General features: G+C 53.0%; 1 protein-coding gene and 1 long non-coding RNA gene across 11 annotated transcripts; one reads left to right on the top strand and one right to left on the bottom strand.

Annotated features, from left to right (window-relative positions):
• Nucleotides 1-1,750: 1,750 nt before the first annotated feature.
• Nucleotides 1,751-13,686, bottom strand: LOC136793275 (uncharacterized). Its single transcript, XR_010838342.1, has 3 exons — nucleotides 13,521-13,686; nucleotides 3,245-3,354; nucleotides 1,751-1,971 (listed from the first exon to the last, which is right to left on the bottom strand). It is a non-coding gene; the product is annotated as an uncharacterized lncRNA (long non-coding RNA).
• On the top strand, nucleotides 12,554-18,171 carry SLC25A39 (solute carrier family 25 member 39). Of its 10 annotated transcripts, none has more exons than XM_067022122.1 (13): nucleotides 13,818-13,936; nucleotides 14,226-14,328; nucleotides 14,814-14,913; nucleotides 15,048-15,107; nucleotides 15,219-15,263; nucleotides 15,538-15,647; nucleotides 15,986-16,053; nucleotides 16,197-16,321; nucleotides 16,499-16,672; nucleotides 17,000-17,109; nucleotides 17,324-17,405; nucleotides 17,484-17,564; nucleotides 17,654-18,171. In XM_067022122.1, exons 3-13 carry the CDS (start codon nucleotides 14,829-14,831, stop codon nucleotides 17,767-17,769), a joined length of 1,056 nt encoding a protein of 351 aa, XP_066878223.1. In that variant the 5' UTR covers nucleotides 13,818-13,936; nucleotides 14,226-14,328; nucleotides 14,814-14,828; the 3' UTR covers nucleotides 17,770-18,171. The 10 variants fall into 10 exon arrangements, with proteins under 10 accessions (XP_066878224.1, XP_066878221.1, XP_066878219.1 ...); XM_059047290.2 differs by having other exon boundaries at nucleotides 15,514-15,647; XM_059047289.2 differs by having other exon boundaries at nucleotides 13,837-13,936; nucleotides 15,204-15,263; nucleotides 15,514-15,647.
• Nucleotides 18,172-18,495: the final 324 nt, after the last annotated feature.

Here is an 18,495-nt window from a genome sequence, read left to right as displayed (position 1 = left end):
GTTTCTATTCTAGTCAACCAACTCAGATTTAATGCTGGGCAGCCGGGTCCCAAAGGGGAGTGAAGGAGTAGTGAGGGCAAGGATAAACAGCCCTCAGGCCCCTTCCTCAAGGGGCTCACAGCAGGGGGTGGGATGGGGTTGGAGAATCGGGGGCCAAGTGCTCTAGGTGTGTGTAGGGAAGACGTAGTAGGTTGGCTGTAGGCAGGGAAAAAGAGGTTTAATTCCACCTTGGGGGCACTTTTTTGAGCTGAGTCTGGGAGGATTTTAACTGGCAAGTGGGGAGGGGTTGGAGAAGTGGCTAGATAGGGGGTAATGGGAAGAGCATTAGGAACCCAGATGGGAAAGGCAGCCTTGGGCAGGGATTGAGTACCAGGTTCAATGGAGTGGACTTGAGGAGCTGCTGGGTGTGTGGACCAGGCTGGGCTGGCTGTGCGTGCATAGCACAAGTGGCTTCCTAGTTTCGGTCGGCCCTCCCTTTCAGTAATTGACATGCTGGTGAGGAGAGAAAATATACCACACGGAACAGATTCACCAGCAGCAGGAGCTACACTGCTCAGTGCCAAGGGGCCTTTCCCAGGCAGAGGTGGGTGATGGGAGATGCACCAGGATAGACGAGAAGCCCAGAGGAAGCCTGGTGCCGGGTCTTGGAGGAAGGGCAGTGTTTGGTTGTGCCGAGTGGCTGGGGAGCACTGCAGGTTAAGCAAAGAGCTTGAGCTGGGGGTGAGGCTGGGGTTGGGGACAAATAGCCAAACTCAAGGGTGGTGGGAGTCCGGGTAGAGAAGATTCTGATAGAATCAGTTGACTGTAAATGTGAGGACTGGACTCTGGACTCTCAATTCTATTCCACTGATATATGTGTCCATTCTTAAGGCCAGTGTCACACTGTCTTAATTACTATAGCTTTTTAGCAAATTTTGAAATAGGGGAAGTGGGAGTCCTCTAATTTCACTTTCAAGATTGTTTTGGGTATTCTAGGTCCCCTGAATTTCTATGTGAATTTTAGGATCAGTTTCTTCAAAGACAGCTGAGGTTTTGATAGAGAATGCACTGAATCTGTATTTGGGGTGTATTACCATCTTAACAATATCGTCTTCCTATTCATGAATATGGGCTGTCTTGATTTATTTATCAGTTTCTTTTTGACAGTTGCCAAGTATTCCACACTATAGGTGTTACATGTTTACTTAACCGGTCTCTTTTTTTTTTTTTGGCCACGCTGTGCAGCTTGTGGGATCTTAGTTTTCCTACCAGCGATCAAACCCGTACCCCCTGCAATGGAAGCTCAGAGTTCTAACCACTGGACCACCAGGGAATTCCCTTAACCAGTCTCATTTAATGGACTTTTATGTGTTTCCAATTTCTGCAGTTACAAATAATTAGGCAACGAATATTTCTGAACATGTCTCTGAGCGCACATATGGGGGTTAAATTCCTGAAAGTAACATTGCTGGGTAAAAGGTATGTTGAAATGTTAATACCAAATTGCCTTAACATTTTTCCAATTTACACTCCCAGGCTCAGTATTTGGGGGAACTTATTTCCCATATACTCACTGACATTGGATATGCCAGTTCAAAAAATTTTTGCCATTCTAATGACAGAAGATATTTCATGGTTGTTTTACCTGCATTTCCTTGACCTCTAGGGAAGCTGAACATTTTTGTGTATGTTTATTCTGCATATGTATTTCTTCTGTGAAATGCCTATTCTTATTTGTATTAGTCAGGGTTCTCCAAAGAAACAGAACCAGTTTATGTGTATATGGAAGAAGATTTATTTAAAAGAACTGGCTCACATGACTTTGGAAGCTGTAAGTACAAAATCTGCAGTGTGAGCCAGCAGGCTGGAGATTCAGGAGAGCCGATGGTGCAGATGGAAAGTCCAAAGACAGTTGCTAGAGAATTTCCTCTTGCCTGGAGAGGCCAGTCTTTTTGTTCAATTCAGGCCTTCAACTGATTGGATGAGGCCCACCTGCATTATGGAGGGCAATTTGCTTTAGCCAAAATTCTGTGATTTAGATGTTAATCTCACCCCAAAACACCTGCCAAGTTGACACATAAAACTAATCATCACACAACAAACTCACAGATATAGAGAACAAACTAGTGGCTATGAGTGGAGAGAAGAATGGGGGAGGGGCAATATAGGGGATTAAGAGGTACAGACTATTATATATAAAATAAGCGACGAGAATATATTGTACAACACAGGAAATATAGCCAATATTTTATAATAACTATAAGTGAAGTATAACCTTTAAAATCTGTTAAGCACTACATTGTACACCTGTAACTTACATGATATTGTATAGTTGATATAGTACATCAACTATAGTTCAATAATAAAAAATACGAACCATCACATTATCCCTTGTTCATTTTTCTCCAGTGTTTCTTTTTCTTGTTGAACTGTGGGAGCTGTTTATATAGTCTGAATGTTATAGACGTTGCAGGTATTTCCTCCCAATTTGTCATTTGTCTTTTATCTTTGTTTATGGTATCTTTTGTGGTCAGAAGTTGTGTTGTTATGTCATCTGAAATCTAGCAATCGATCTTTTCCTTTGTGGCTTCTGCCTTCCCGCAGCCGACACTTGTTTAAGAAGTTAGAAATATGTTCTTCCTGGTCTGTGACAATTCCTGCTGTGGTCCCACCTCGAATGCCAGCACTACCCTGGATTGAGGCACCACAGTGATAGGAGATTCCACTGAGAGGGCTGACACGAAGAGAACCCCGGATGTGACTCTGGCTAAGAGGTTCCTCCAGGTCAGGGTTGGACAACTTCCCTCTCTCTCCCTCTTTCAGCCTCTCCCCAGTTCTTCCCATCACCCCTTCAGGGTTTTCTTCATTCAGACTTCTATTTCTGCTCTCATAGAAGAGTTACAGCTGCCCCAGGGCCAGAGGCCTTTCCCCCCAAGACCTTTTTTTTTTTGGCGGTACACGAGCCTCTCACTGTTGTGGTCTCTCCCGTTGCGGAGCACAGGCTCCGGACGCGCAGGCTTAGCGGCCACGGCTCACGGGTCCAGCCGCTCCGCGGCATGTGGGATCCTCCCAGACCGGGGCACGAACCCGCGTCCCATGCATCGGCAGGCGGACTCTCAACCACTGTGCCACCAGGGAAGCCCCCCCACCCAAGATCTTGAACTGCCTGATAAAACATTGGATGCCCAGTTAAATTTGAATTTCAAAATAAAGACAAATTTTTTAAGCATAATTATGTCCCATGCAATATTTGACACATACTTACACTTAAAAATTAATCCCTGGGAGTTTCCTGGTGACCTAGTGGTTAGGATCCAGGCTTTCACTGTCGGGGCCTGGGTTCAATCCCTGGTTGGGGAACTGAGATCCCTCAAGCTGTGCAGTGTGGCCAAAAAGAAAAAAAAAAAATTATTCCTTGTGTATCTGAAATTCACATTTAACTGGGCATCTTATATTTTTATTTCCTAAATCTGGCGGCCCTGAACACTAAGGTTGGAGTGAGGGCACAGAAACAGCCCCTGCCTCATATACACCTACTCCTTCCTTCCCCATCCTGCCTGAGTCACCTTAGGGTGAGTAATTGTTGCCCCAGTTGCTCAGGCGCCTGCCCTCCTCATCGGGCACCTGACTGGTGTCTGTGGGGCTCTGCTGGGCCCTCCAGCCTGCCTGGGTAGGTGTGGGGGAGGGGAGGCAGGAGCAGGCCAGTGCCCAGGCCAGAGGCTGTGGTGGGACATTTGGCAACAGAGGCACCAGACCTGGATTCCTGACCTAGCATAGGCCGTGAACTTGCCCAGTGCCAGTGGGCAGGCCACTTCCCTTGTTGTTTTTTAATCAATTACTATTTTTAACAAAGTATACCATGCAAATAAATTTTAGTCAAATTATAACACAAAGCAGCACTCTTTTTTTTTTTTGGCTGTGCTGCATGGCATGCGGGATCTTAGTTCCCTGGCCAGGGATCGAATCCGTGCCCCCTGCAGTGGAAGCTCTGAGTCCTAAGCACTGGACCGCCAGGGAAGTCCTAACACAACGCAGCACTCTTATCCTCTCTCTTTTCCTACACCAGGCTTCCACTTTCAAACACTTTAACCGTTTCTTCTGTGACTTTCCCATGTGTGCTTGTATGTGAATTCTTAATTCGCCTTTGGCCTCAGTGTGTTCATCTGGGCAGTGGGTGAGCACCGCGCTGCTCTCTGTCCGCTGGGAGATTCAGAGTCTGCACTGAGCTGTGGCGACTCCACCTGGCCCCGGGTGCAGGTAGACTGATGCTGGATGGTGTCTTTAAATCCATCTGTGGGGTGCAGGATGCAGGGTAGGGGTTCAGCAGGAGGGAAGAGAGGGGAGAAGGGGGAAGGCAGGTAGGGGAAGTGGATTACTTGGCTTCGCCCTGTAATGGAGGGAGCTTCAGGGATCCTGATGTGCAGGTCTGAGAGCCCCTCATCTCGCTGAACCCCCCTTCTATGCAACGAGGAACCTAGCGCTCAGCAAGGAAACTCCTCTCCGGTCCCCTGGTCCCCTTCCCTCTTACAAGCTGTGTGACTTGACTTAACCTCTCTGCCTCAGCGTCCTGGTCTCTACGTTGAGGACGAGGACAATAAGGCACTTCCCTCGGGAATGAGATAATGCCTGCAGAGCCCTCAGCTCAGGGCCCAAGCCAAGTATGTGCTCAGTTAACGAAGCTGCCACCGTTGGTTGTGGTGATGCCTCTCCTTGGGCCCTCCCCAGCTCCCCCTCACACATACCTTAGCCTGGGAGACTGCCCACCCACCCGTCAGCCCACCTCACCCTCTCCTCTCGAGCCGTGGCCCATGTATCTCTCTTTCCAGAAATCCACCTGGACCCCCCACGTGGCTGCGCCCCATGGCATCCTTCTGGCCCAGGGTTCAGAGCTCTGTCCAGGCGGGTCTGTTTGCACGTGGTCCAGTTCAGACTCCTGAGAAGGGCTCCCCATCCGACTGAAACCATCAGGGTCCCTCAGCCAGACCAGAGCAGAGGGGGCAGAGGAAGACTCAACCCCTCAGGGATGGGGTCGGGGCAGGGAGACACCGGGTAGGATGAGCTGGGTTGAAGTCTCTTCTCCCATCCAGATGTGGGGTCGGCATCTGCCTTCTCTGGGAGAGGAAGGCACATTCCCAGGTCAAACTTTCAGTTTCTTACGTTCTGAGAGCAGTGGGGTGATCCAGGGAAGAACTTCCTGGTGGAGGCAAGGACTGACCCCAGCGAGTCTCCAGGAAGCCTGATTGGCCTCTGGGACAGGCAGGTGGCAGGTGCTGGAGGACAGGAGCCAACTCTTTCCTGGAAACCTGGGCAGTGGACTGGTATCTGAGCAGTGGGACCTCGTCTTTGCCTGTGGATCTCAAATTCCAGGTTGGCCTCTTCCCAGCTGGGTGACTTTGGCTTATTTTTTTGACCTAAATGCCCTCGTCTGTGGAATAGAGTAACTGTATTATAATTACCTGCCAGGGTTTCAGGAGGATGGAATGTGCTTACACACGTATGTAAAGTACCAAGCTCAGGGGACTTCCCTGGAGGACCAGTAGTTAAGACTCCACACTTCCAATGCAGGGGGCGCGGGTTCGATCCCTAGTCGGGGAGCTAAGATTCCACATGCCCCACACGGCCAAGAAAAAAAGAAGTACCAAGCTCATAGTCGATCCTCATAAGCTGTCACCTCCTTCTCCACTACTCCTACGATCAAGAGAATTTTGACAACTGAACTACATTTATTCAAGACTAAAATTCATTTTCCTATTAAAATTTACAAAATCAATGATGTAAAATCTGACGCCACTCAAATGAAAAAGAAAACATCCAGCCAAACCCAAGATGGGGGCTCAGATCCTCCAAACCCTTCTGAAGCTCCTTCAGGGTACTGGCCCTGCACCACATCGAAGGACACCCCGTCCCTGCCCTGGAAGGCGTGGGAGGGGCTGGGCCCCAATGGCGGTCTGGCCAGTGTCATACCTCCCTGTGGGTACAGGGAGAAACTTTCCCCATCCTGTGCCTTTTTCTGAACTTGAGAATGCCCTGGGGGCAGCAGTGGTTGCTGCATTGCCTGTGGACTCCAGGAGTTGGAGCCTAGCAGCTGTCAAGGGCAGCAAGTGGACAGGTTGGGTCACGGGAATGGAAGGACAGGTTGGGCTGTGGGCACCGTTGACTTGTTGACTGTTAGGGCTGGAATGTTAGTAAACTTGGGGGCAGGGCGGGGAGTGGAAAGGAGAAGAATCAGGACCATGTTTTGCCGGCCTCCTCTGTTCCACATCACTTGAGTCCTTCTACCGACACTGCAGGGTGTTAGCTCCACCTCGCAGACGTAGGAGACGCTAAGGGTCTTGTCCAAGGTCATTCCGCTACCAAGCGGTGGTGGCAGTAATCTGAGTCCAGGTGGATCAGACCTCGGAGCTTTTGCCCACATCGCCAGGCCCCACTGGATGCCGACGCCAGCTCAGCCTGTCCTCCCTCCCAGCCCTTCCAGCCCACCTGAGCTCTCCTGTCCCCTCTCCAGACAGGCCCCCTAGGGGTCAGGAGACACCCGCTTCAAATCACTTGGACAGGTCACTTAACTCCTCTGAGATTGTTTCCTCATCTGTAAAATGGGTCCACGATAACCCCCACGTGCCCTCTTCCACAGTCATGAGAGGTTCAAATGGGATGATGGACGTAAAGAGATCTTGCAAAGTGGCACATACAATGGGAGGAATTCTTTTTAGGACATCAAAGAGGTTCCTCTTGTTAATCTGATGATCTGTCTCTGAAGCACTGGGCCAGGGCTTAGGTGAGGAAACTGCCTTCCCCAGAAAATTCAGAGACGTCAGGTCAGAGTCATCTCCAGGAGCCCAAGGAGGAACAGAGAGAGGAGGCAGCTACATGTAGGGCGGGACAGGAGGAGGGAACTTCCCCCCCTCAACCCGGGGCACGCTTTCCGGGTCACAAACCTCCTTCACACGCCTCGTCTGTCATCTTAAACCTCTCAGCAGTCCCGGAAGGGAAGTAGGGCCAAGAGTATTATTCTTTCCATTTCAAAAATGATGAAAACAAGGCCCAGAAAAGAGACAAATTCCCCCAACAAGTTAGCCCAGATATCTGTACTCAAATGCACATCAGGTGACTTTAATTCAATTACTTACGTTAGGATGGTTGCTGGTATACTTGATTTCTATGTTTTTTGTTGTTTTGTTTTGTTTTTTTCGGTACGCGGGCCTCTCACCGTTGTGGCGTCTCCCGTTGCGGAGCACAGGCTCCGGACGCGCAGGCGCAGCAGCCATGGCTCATGGGCCCAGCCGCTCCGCGGCATGTGGGATCTTCCCGGACCGGGGCACGAACCCGCGTCCCCTGCATCGGCAGGCGGGCTCTCAACCACTGCGCCACCAGGGAAGCCCTCTATGTTTTTAAAAAGTAGGTCTGGCTAATGTTTATTGAGACTCACATTGTGCCAGGTTCTGTACTAAGCTCTCCTTTAATCTTTAACACAGGCTTGCGAGGTAGGTACAGTTATCATCCCCATCTTACAATGAAAGAAGGAAGACTCAGAGGTTAAGCAACTTTCCTGGGGTTGGGTAGTTGGAAAGGGGTGAAGCCAGAAATTGAATACAGGTCTGGTCCAGAGCCTGTGTTCGTAAGCATCATAGTTGTTCTTTTCAAAGCAAGTTTTGCTTTCAGTGTGAGTGCCCAGCTCTCATCTGAGCACTTTCCTTCATCCCAGCCTGCTCGGCCCTCCCTTGGCCTTCACTATAGGTTAATCTCCATCAATGTTTCCTGACCCCCCCCACTTCTCCCTTGTTCTAGGCCGTCTTAGGCCCTCTCCATCACGTGACCTGTTTTAGTGCCTTCACAGATGTCCTTCCTGTCTGCAAATGTCTTGTCTCTTTACTTGTTTGTGTGTGTCTCCTGCACTAAAAAGTGTGAGCAGGGACCCAGTGTGGCTTGTTCCCTGCTGTATCCCAGAACCTACAACGGTATTTGGCACACAACACTCAAACATTTTTAAAAAGAGAAAAAGAGAGGGAAACACTCAGTAAATCAAAGAGAGAGAGAGAGAGAGAGAGAGGGAGACGAACACAGGTCAGGCCTTTGGTCCAGGCCCAGCTGGGATGGCTCCCCCTCAGTTTGGGTCACTGAGACACGGGCTCAGCCCTGGCATGGCCATGCTTTTCTGGAGGCTGACATGCTCCAGGCAGCCTCGGGCACACTGCAAAGCAGAACCTGCAGCCCCAGAAGGCAATGACACTACATGGGACCCCTGGTGCTTGGTAAGCTCATGAGGTTCTCACCAGAATCAGATCCAAAGTCTTCTTTTGGTAATATAGTTTGTAACTCTCCTTCAATACATTTTCAGAAGTGAAATTCACAGAGAGTGTAATTTCCTATGCACGTTTTTTAAAATCTGTATTAAATTCAAACTGTAATAGAGAGGAAAAATAAAAGAAAGTAATTTGGAATGAAATAATATGTACTTCTGTGTGTGAAAGCTCAGGCTTGACTCCAGGAGAGAACAGAAGCTTGCAGGTGCCCATGAATCACTGGTGATGGAGAACCGGAAATGGAGGCTCTGCGCTGGAGTATTTTGTTAGTAACTCAGCTCACACCAGCCAGGTGGCCAACAGGATGAGATGTTCTGAATGGTGAATGATCCTTGGTAAAGTTCTAACGGAGACAAAGCCACATCTTCCTGAAGACTGCATGGTAGTTTTATTCCTGGGAAATTCTATAGATTATCAATATAAAACCATTTTAAAAATATGGGTGACACAGAGCTGGCTTCGAGGTCGGATAATTATGAACAGATTTCTAGAATCCGCAGATGTGGAACCCGCGGATACACAGGGCCGACTGTATTCACCGTACTAGGCCATTTTATATAAGGGACTTGAGCATCCCCGGGTTTTGGTATCTGCAGGGGCTCCTGGAACCGATACCCCGTGAATACCGAGGGACGACTGTATGTGGTTGTCCAGAAAGACAGAGGAAAGCCTCGATGTGTACGGGGATAAATCCCTGTTAATGTCAGACTGTTCTACACTTTATAGGACATTGAGCATCCCTGCCCTGACCTCTATCAAATGCCAGGAGCTCTGATCTTGTGACAATCACAAATGGCCTCATAAATTCCCCAAATTTCCCCTAGGGGGCGGTAGAGCTCAGATCGAGAACAACTGCCCGGCATATTCCCCATCGCCCCGCTTAATTTAACACTTATCTTTGAGGTTGTTTTACACTCAGAGGTGGAGGTCAGCATCCCTTTCAAGGTGGTATTTGTTATATGGGGATATTGCCAAGCAGTCCCTTTGCATGGCATTCTGCTGTTACAAACAGGGCCACGCTAAGGGCGAGTCATTTCCGCACATGAGCAAGCCAATCAGGGAGGAATGCTTACAAGTGGCCTGGCTGAGTCACAGGGTTGGGCATTTGGAATTTTGATAGCTATGGCCCAAAACTGCCTTCCTCGGGGGTAGATTAATCCACACTCCCCAGCAGAGTAGAGAGTTCCAGGCATCTGGCTGGGGGTTGGTGGGGGGCAGTTCTGCAGTCTTAGCCAGGACCCTTCACCTCTGGAGGCCACCTCCTCAGACCACACCCAGGGTGCTCCCAATGAAGACTTGGGTGTCCAGAAACTTCCCAGCTCATCTTCTCAAGCCAGGGAGGGGCTGAGGGGAGACAAGAGAGGCCTTTCCCTGAGTGGGCTGATTCTAGCTATTACATTCATTTCTTTTTTTTAAACCTTCAAAAAAAAAAAAAAAAATACAGGGACCTCCCTGGTGGTCCAGTGGGTAAGACTCCGTGCTCCCAATGCGGGGAGCCCGGGTTCGATCCTTGGTCGGAGAACTAGACCCTGCGTGCAGGAGTGCCTGCCGCAACTAAGACCGGGTGCAGGCTAAATAAATAAATAAATACTTAAAAAAAAAAAAAAGAGATAGCTTTGTTGTTGTGTTTTTTGTTTTTGTTTTGTTTTCTCCTGCACGGCTTGCGGGATCTTAGTTCCCCGACCAGGGATTGAATCCAGGCCACCAATGGAAAAGCCCCGATTCCTCACCACTGGACCACCAGGGAATCCCCAACTTTGTTGCTTTCTGATTCTATACATAATATATATGTATTTCAGAGGGAGAAATCCCTTTGCCCACCAACTTTTTATTTTAAAACCTTTTAAAACTTCAGAAGAATTGCAAGAATGGTACAATGAGCACCATATACCCTTCACTTTGATCTACAGTTCTTCACATTTTGCTACACTGGCTTTATCTCTTTATTTTTGCTGAACCATTTGAGACAGTTGCAGACATTTGCCACTAAACACTCAGTGTGCATTTCCTAAGCACAAGGACATTCTTCTACAAAACCACTGTATGGTTATCACACTCAAGAAATTTAACGTTGATAAAGTAATATCAACTATACAGGCTTTATTCAGTTTTCTCCAGTTGTTACAATAAAGTCCTCTATAACTTCCCCACCCCTCCCTGCCCCCAGGGCCCAATCAAAGATCTGACTTGGCATTTAACTTGAGGCCTAGAATTTGGATTTCTCTTCTCAGGTTCAGTGATCCTGCAGCCTGGGGCCTTGCCTCCAGGAAGGCACCTCTAGGTGGGAACGGTTCAGGCCCTGAACTCAGAGGTGCTGGTAGAGTCCACAGGGAGGGACCTGAGCCCTACTTCAGCCCCATAAATGTCTTCCTAGGCCCTGGGGGTGCAAGCTGGGGCTTGCCCTGGAAGAATTCAGCCTTACAATAAACTATCTTCTGTTTACCTCGCTTGCCAGGCAAGGACTTGTCCATCAATCCCTGAGATAATCCCTGGGGTTGGTACTATTTTCTCCCCTTTCACAGTTGAAAGGAGCTTCTGTTTTTCCATCTGACAAGGAGGCTGGTGATGGCCACATGGAGCCACATGCTGCCTCTAGTAGGAACCGCAGCTGAGACAGCCAGGACAGTGGCCGCCTCCTCCTCGGGCCTCTAGGCTTGCTTCTCAGGTCAGGGCAGTCTAGCCAGAGCCCCACAGGTTCATGGGCATCTCAAGGCTCTGGATCCACCCTGCAGTCCTTGGACGACACCTCTACCAGCTCCAGTGGTGGATAACTTCTCCCTTCTGCCCAGACTGTTGCCAGCATGCTGGCCTTTGGTTATACCAAGGTTTTCTCAGCCTCCAAGCATTTACATGTAGGGGATGGCAGGGAGTGAGATCTACTCAGCTCTGGGTGGGACTACAGAACTTTGTCGACTCAGCTTTTCACAGACATGACTTTAGCTAAGAGTCTGTAAATTAGCAGGATGGGTAACTCATCCTTATTTTCAGTTGAGGAAACTGAGGTGTAGTGACAAATCTCAAAGGCATCCTATTGCAAGAAGAAAACCAGAAATGGAGTGCAAGCCTCTCATTCTACTGTGAAGGAAACTGAGGCTCAGAGGTCACCATATTTGATTCCTGGCTGTGCTACTTTGCTCTGGGGAAGAAGGCGTGTAAGGAGTTATCACTACCTGTGCCTGCATTTAGAGGCAGAGGTGGGACCAGAATCCTGGTTGCTCTAAAGACCCTTTCCAGAACTTTCTGTGCCACAGGTCCTGGAGTGGGGCGGGGGGCAATCAAAAATAATAGTAATGGTCACCGACTGCTTGCCAAGTGCCAGACAGGGCTCTAAGCACTTTAGAGCTATTAACTCATTACATCCTCAATTTCCCATGAGGCAGGGGTATTTTGATCCCTATCAGCTCATTTATAAATGGGTGAAACGAAGGCTTAAAGGACTCTAGATACTTGCTAGAGGTCCCACAGTTGCTGCAGCAGGCAGCCCAGATTGGAACCAGGTCCCGCCCTCCCAGTGCTCTGATCTGGAGGCAGGTAAGTGATGCAGCCCCACCACGCTGTATCTTAGAGTTCTTGGGGCCTGAGGCCTGAGTAAACATTTGCAGGGAGCAGAGAGCCCTGGTTGAGAATGGGATGGGATGGGAGATCCTCTGGACTCAGGTAGGAGGGTGTTTGAATTCTAGCTCTTTCATTTGTGTGATCTTGGTGCAACTTGACCTCTGGGGTCTGCATTTTCTCATGTGAAAAATGGGAGAGTGCGTAGAAGTCCGGATTCTACTCCACACCAGGAGTCATTACACACAAGGACCTCAGTTTCCTCCTCTGTAAAATGGGGGGGAGTTATCTCTTGGCTGATGGCTGTGAAACTGTGTAAGTCATAACTTTGAGAGAGTAAAGGACCCTAATAGGGGCTGGGTTCTCGCCCTGTCAGTTTATAAAATTATTTTGTGTCATTTCAGAATTCAGTCGGTATGGGAAGGGCATGTAAAGGGCGGCTTCTCTCAGGGCCCTTTAGATCAGCAGCACTTCGCGGGTCACTCCCAACCTCCCATTTCGGGCTTCCTATCGGTGAAGAGCCGCAAAGTCTTTTCTCAGGGAAAGCATACGGTTGGCCCCTTGGAACCCACGTGCTAACCCGGCGTGCACCGGCTGGCTGGGCGACTCCAGGCCCGGGCGCGACCATTCTGAGGATGAGGGGCGGAAGAGCTGGTGACGTCAAAGTCACGGCCTACCCTTCTTAAAGGCGCAGGCTCGCAGCCGGTGTTCGTTTTTCTCTTAGGACACTCTCGCCACACGAAAGTTTTAAAAGCGAGACAGCTGATGGGGTCTTGGGTGCGGGGCTGGCCCAGGACAGAAATGAGGCTCCTGAGAAGAGGGATCAGAGACGTGCAGGATTAACGCCCACCTGTCACCGGGGAGGCCATGTGGTGCGGGGGAGGTACTTGTCCAGTTCTTAACTTTAAGCCTCAGTTTCGTCTTCTGTAAAACGGGATTAATAATGATCTACTTCTAGAAGTTCTGAGACGTAGAAGAAATAGGTTTCGTGAGAGCAACCAACACAGAAATGTCGGTCCCATTCTCCCCTACTCAATCCTATTCCTGTGCGAAGGAGGAATCCGAGACCCAGAGCGGTGCTGTAACTTGCCCAGGGTCACAGGGAGGTGGGACGAAGCCCAGGTTAAACCCAGTTGAACCCACGTCTCCCGGCTCCCAGGCCAGCCTTTCCTCTCTGTCCAGCCTGCCTTGCCTGGCTTACTTACTCGTCAACTTCACTACGCACACCTGCAGGGTACACCTCAGTTTTGTCAAGTGGTTTTGCAGTTGCAGTCTCGATGAATTGATTGTTAAATAGGCACGACCCTGTTTGATATGGTCGCCGTGAAGTTGTAAAACCTCAGCAAAGAGCCCGATGGGGGCTTCCCTGGTGGCGCAGTGGTTGAGAGTCCGCCTGCCGATGCAGGGGACACGGGTTCGTGCCCCGGTCTGGGAGGATCCCACGTGCCGCGGAGCGGCTGGGCCCGTGAGCCATGGCCGCTGAGCCTGCGCGTCCGGAGCCTGTGCTCCGCAACGGGAGAGGCCACAACAGTGAGAGGCCCGTGTAGCGCAAAAAACAAAACAAAACAAAAAAAGAGCCCGATGGGCTAATGTTTGCCAGCACTATTTCATCGTTCACCATGGCCTTGGAAGAACTGATTCAAACCCCCCGCCGCCAAACAAATGAGGAAAATGAGGAGAGTGCTTTACCCACGTTCGTCTAGAAAGTTTGCGGGAGCAGCGCTCGGCCGGGATGCTGGTGGCGACAATACGCTGTCAAGTACGGTGCTGCCGCCAGGTCAAGCGCGGCGTGGAGACTCACGACCTTGGCGCGCGGGCCCGGCGGGGCACCCGCGGCGCGGGGCCGGATTAGCGCGGGACCCGGTGAGCGCGGGACCCGGAGGAGGCCGCGAGTGGGCGGGCCGGCCTCACTCCGGGCAGGCGGCGGGTCGGCCCATAGGGGGGCGGGGCCTCGCGGCGCCGTCCAGGGGCGGGACGGGCTCGTCCAGTTTCCGAGTCGGCCTTGGTGCCTAGCGAGCGCGCGCGGAGGCGGTCCCGGCCGCGGAGCCGCTATGGGCCCGCTCGGCCCCGGGCGCCGCGCCGCGCGAGCACCAGCCTAGAGCCAGGTGGGCGGGGCTGGACCTGGGCTGAGGGTCCGGCGGGTGGCGGAGGCGGGAGTCGGGTCTCGGGGGGTCCCGGGGAGCCAGAGCCGCGCCTGGCTGGGGGCCGGGAGTCGCGGGCCGACGTAGTCGGCCCCACTGGGCGCCCCTTGCGCGCGGGGCCAGGACAGAGAGTGTCGCCGAGGGGCGAAGAGCGATCTTGTCTCCCCATCCCTACTTCTCGCACTCTCGACCGGCCCCCCCGAGAAAGAGATTTTGCGGGAGAGGGAGCAGAGAGATTGTCCTTCCCATACAGGCTCGGGGCTTGGTCCTCCGGCCTCGGGAGGACGGGTGCGGGGGAGGGCCGGGCACCCCCGCCTGCAGTCCCAGAAAGTGGACGGACCCTTCGCCGCCCTCAGGTTTGTTACCTTTCCCTCCCTGCCGGGCTCCACCTCTCCACGTCTGGTGACTCGAGGCTTACATGCGCCCGCCTTGGGGCTGGGTGCTGGAGTGGGGGGCGTAGGGGGGCGGCTCAGGCGTTTTGATCTTTGGGCCCCCAGGCCAACCCGGGCACTTGCACTGAAGAGGTGCACAGTAAGCCTGTGTGGCGAGAGTGAGGAATGGCGGTGGGTCATTACCTTCTATTAACTGGTGGATGATTCTCCCCGTTTCCTTCCTAACTACTCCCATGGTGACCTTGGGCAGGTCACCTCATCTCTCTGAGCCTCTTTCCCGTTTGGCAAGATGGAGTTGACAATAACTGCTATAAAAAGTGGTTATGTGAAATTCATAGTGAGTGAGTAGGGTGGGGGTCCAGCTAGTGTCCCCAAGAGCCTCTGCCTCCTTTCTCTCCCTCCCCCTGACTCCGGTTTTGTGCTCCAATTGACTGATGTTTGTTTTTCAGAACTGAAACTACAAGATGGCTGACCAGGACCCTGGGGGCATTAGCCCCCTCCAGCAAATGGTGGCATCTGGCACTGGGGCCGTGGTCACCTCCCTCTTCAGTAAGACCTGGGATGGTGGGGGGTGGGGGCAGCTGGGGACTGGGGCAGACCAGAGATTAGAAATGACTTGGCTCTGGATGAGAGATCGGGGTGGGGTCCTGAAAAGAGCTTTCAGACCTGCCCTCCTCCTCCAGTGACCCCCCTGGATGTGGTGAAGGTACGCTTGCAGTCTCAGCGCCCCTCGGTGGCCAGTGGTGAGTGTCTGACTCTGGAGCCAATAGGGGTGGTGCCAGGGATCCCCAGAGATGAGGTCCCTGGGGCAGGTGGGGAACATTTGTGACTTGAGGTAGTGCCTTGTATTTTAGAGCTGATGTCTTCCTCCAGACCCTGGAGCCTCTCCTACGCCAAATGTGAGTGCCCCACGCCATGGGGAACTTGTAAGTGTCTTGGGGAGGGATGTCCCAGTCTCCCCAGGGCACACAGGGGCCTCACAGCCACGGACTAGCACGCGCTTCTAGATCATATTAGTTAGCCCTCTGTCCTACACAAGAACGTCCACCCAGGGACCCCAGGCTCTGCTGGCCTTCCAGGGATGGGAGCTCACCACCTCCCTGTGAGGTTCCAGGGCTCTGTCATGCTAACGCTCCTCCCCTTCCCCAGTGCCCTCCTCTCTCCAATCCACAGGGAAATGCCTCCTGTACTGCAATGGTGTCCTAGAGCCCCTGTACCTGTGCCCAAATGGTGCCCGCTGTGCCACCTGGTTTCAGGACCCCAGTCGCTTCACTGGCACCATGGTGAGGAGCAGCTGTGCCCTTAGCTGGGTCTGTTGGCATTCCTGAGGGATTCGGATTGGTCAGGTAGCAGACCCAGGAAAGAGCGGGGAGGGCAAAGCACATAGGGGTGGCCAGTTCAGTTTGGGAAGGGCTTTCCTGAGGAGGTGGGGCCATCACAAGATTTTGAAGGGTGAATAGGAGTCTGTTTGGAGCCAAATAGGGAATTCCATGTGTAGAGGCCTGAGGGGCTACTGGGTAGGAGCAAGGGCATCAGGCTAGGGCCCAGTCTGGGCCAGCCCCACCACAAGCCTTGTTCATGTTCATTCTCCCTCCTCCTGGGCTGGTGTCTGCTTGGCCAGGATGCCTTTGTGAAGATTGTGAGACATGAGGGCATGAGGACCCTGTGGAGCGGCCTCCCAGCCACCCTGTGAGAACCCCAGTTCTGTGTATTGCTTTCCCCTGATACCCCACTGACCCCTTACTCCCCTGTTGGCTGGCTGGGTAGGGCAGGGGAAGCTTGGGAGGTTTGGGAACTTTGGGGAGTCTTGGCTAACCTGGTCACACCCCTAGGGTGATGACCGTGCCGGCCACCGCCATCTACTTCACCGCCTACGACCAGCTCAAGGCCTTCCTGTGTGGTCGAGCCCTGACCTCTGATCTCTACGCACCCATGGTGGCTGGCGCACTGGCCCGCCGTGAGCATAGCCCTGGGCTTTCCACCTCCCTTTGACCCCACCTGTGCCGGAGCCCAGTCTGGACTCCCAGCTCCAACCTCTGCCGGCCTAGGGGTGGGGGGGGACGTTCAAGGCCCCCAGACTCTGGGCAGGCTGCCCCTGGGACTGTCAACTGACCCCTCCTCACTGGTCCTGCAGTGGGCACTGTGACTGTGATCAGCCCCCTGGAGCTGGTGCGGACAAAGCTGCAGGCTCAGCATCTGTCATACCGCGAGCTGGGCACCTGCGTCCGAGCAGCTGTGGCTCAAGGCGGCTGGCGCTCACTGTGGCTGGGCTGGGGTCCCACTGCCCTTCGGGATGTGCCCTTCTCAGGTAGGTGCCAGGAGTGCAGGGACTGGGGTAAGGGAGCCCAAGAGGTCTACAGCCAAGTCCCGGCTTTGCTACTGCTGACCTCGAAGTCACGTAAACTCTCAGAGCCAAGAACATCTCATCTGTGAAGTGGGCCCCAGCAGGCGGGATATTCAGCCAGGATCTCACAGGATACTTCTTGCAGAGGGCCTGTTACGGGAACTGGCACGTGGCAGGCAGGCTTCATAGCTGGGAGGGAGCGGTTGTGATGTAGGGCTGTGAAGGTGGGAGGTTCGTGGCCCGTCCCACTGCCCTTGTCATCTCTGATGAGTGAACCCCTGTGCCCCCAAGCTCTGTACTGGTTCAATTATGAGTTGGTGAAGAGCTGGCTGCGTGGGCTCAGGCCAAAGGACCAGACCTCCGTGCGCATCAGCTTTGTGGCTGGCGGCATCTCAGGGACGGTGAGTTGACCAGGCTGGGAGTGTGGCCAGTAGAGGTGTCCTTGGGGTGACCTGAGGGCCATTGCAGATGCTCTGGAAAAGAGTCCTTGCTTGCCTGTCAAGGAGTGTGCTCCCCCTCCCCTTCTGAAGCTCTAGCTGGGGCTGGCAGACCCTGGCCACATGCAGGGGATGGGGGTCCCGGGAGCGGAGACCAGCCCTCTCCCCACCACACCAGGTGGCGGCCATCCTGACTCTACCCTTCGATGTGGTGAAGACTCAGCGCCAGGTTGCGCTAGGAGCGGTGGAGGCTGTGAGAGGTGAGGGGCCCTGGCTGGTGCCGGGCAGGGCAGGCGGGGTCCCAGTGGGGTCTTACAGGGCCTCGCCTTGGTTTGCAGTGACACCCCCGCATGCGGACTCCACTTGGCTGCTGCTGCGGAGAATCCGGGCTGAGTCAGGCACCAGGGGCCTCTTTGCAGGTGAGTGTCTGTGTGTGTGTCCACGCCCTAGTGGAGGTGGGGCTCCCTGGGACCCGAACTCTGACCCCAGCCTCCCCCTCCCACCGCAGGCTTCCTCCCAAGGATCATCAAGGCCGCCCCGTCCTGCGCCATCATGATCAGCACTTACGAGTTCGGCAAAAACTTCTTCCAGAGGCTCAACCAGGAACAGTTTCTGGGCCCTTGAAATGAATGAGGGGACGAGGACCCGACCTCTTCCGTGGTGGGAGTGGGGCAGGAGGAGACTGAGCCGAGTGCCTTTTCCTCAGCGCTGTGGGGAGGGGCCTCATTCCTCTTTCCTCCCCACTCTGAGCCCCAGGGGTAGGGGGCTGCCCCTCTGGGCCCACGCCGACCCCTCCTCTCTCAGACCACTTTTTCTGCTGCCCCTCATTCCCCAGCCCCAGGAATCATCACGCCCTCCCCTCAAGTTCAAGACCAGATTTGCTAACTTCTCCCCACCTTCTTTTCCCTGTGGGTTTGCTGTAGCGGGGCCTGTCCCCAGGAGCCGCAAAACCTTGTGCCTGGCATAGTCTGCACCCACCCTTGTTAATTCCTTGAGTCTAAAGATTATAAACTTCTTTCCACTGCCTCTGATTGTGGGGGTCTCTGGGGCAGGTGGGAAGCAGGATTTGGTGAGTGATTTGCACAGAAGAGGCCTGGAAGGGACCTTGATGTCGGCTTTGGCTGCCCGGGTGGCACCTATGTAGAGGATCCCCTCCCACAGTGCAGTGAGAGCAGGTGGGGATAAGGACCTAGAGTTGAGAGGGTGGTGAGACCTCTCCCCACGGGTACACTTAAGCGACAACCCAGGAGGGAGGGTGGCTTCACTGCCAGGCTTTGGCCTAATGGAAGGGTCTGGATCTCTAGGCCGAAGCTGTATTGCTCAGGATGATGGAAGGGAAACGGGGCCCTG

The sequence above is a fragment of the Kogia breviceps genome, chromosome 19 (assembly GCF_026419965.1).
Source record: "Kogia breviceps isolate mKogBre1 chromosome 19, mKogBre1 haplotype 1, whole genome shotgun sequence".
Lineage (NCBI taxonomy): Eukaryota > Metazoa > Chordata > Mammalia > Artiodactyla > Physeteridae > Kogia > Kogia breviceps.
The sequence above is the reverse complement of the archived record's forward strand: the minus strand, read 5'-3'. Positions and strand labels throughout refer to the sequence as shown.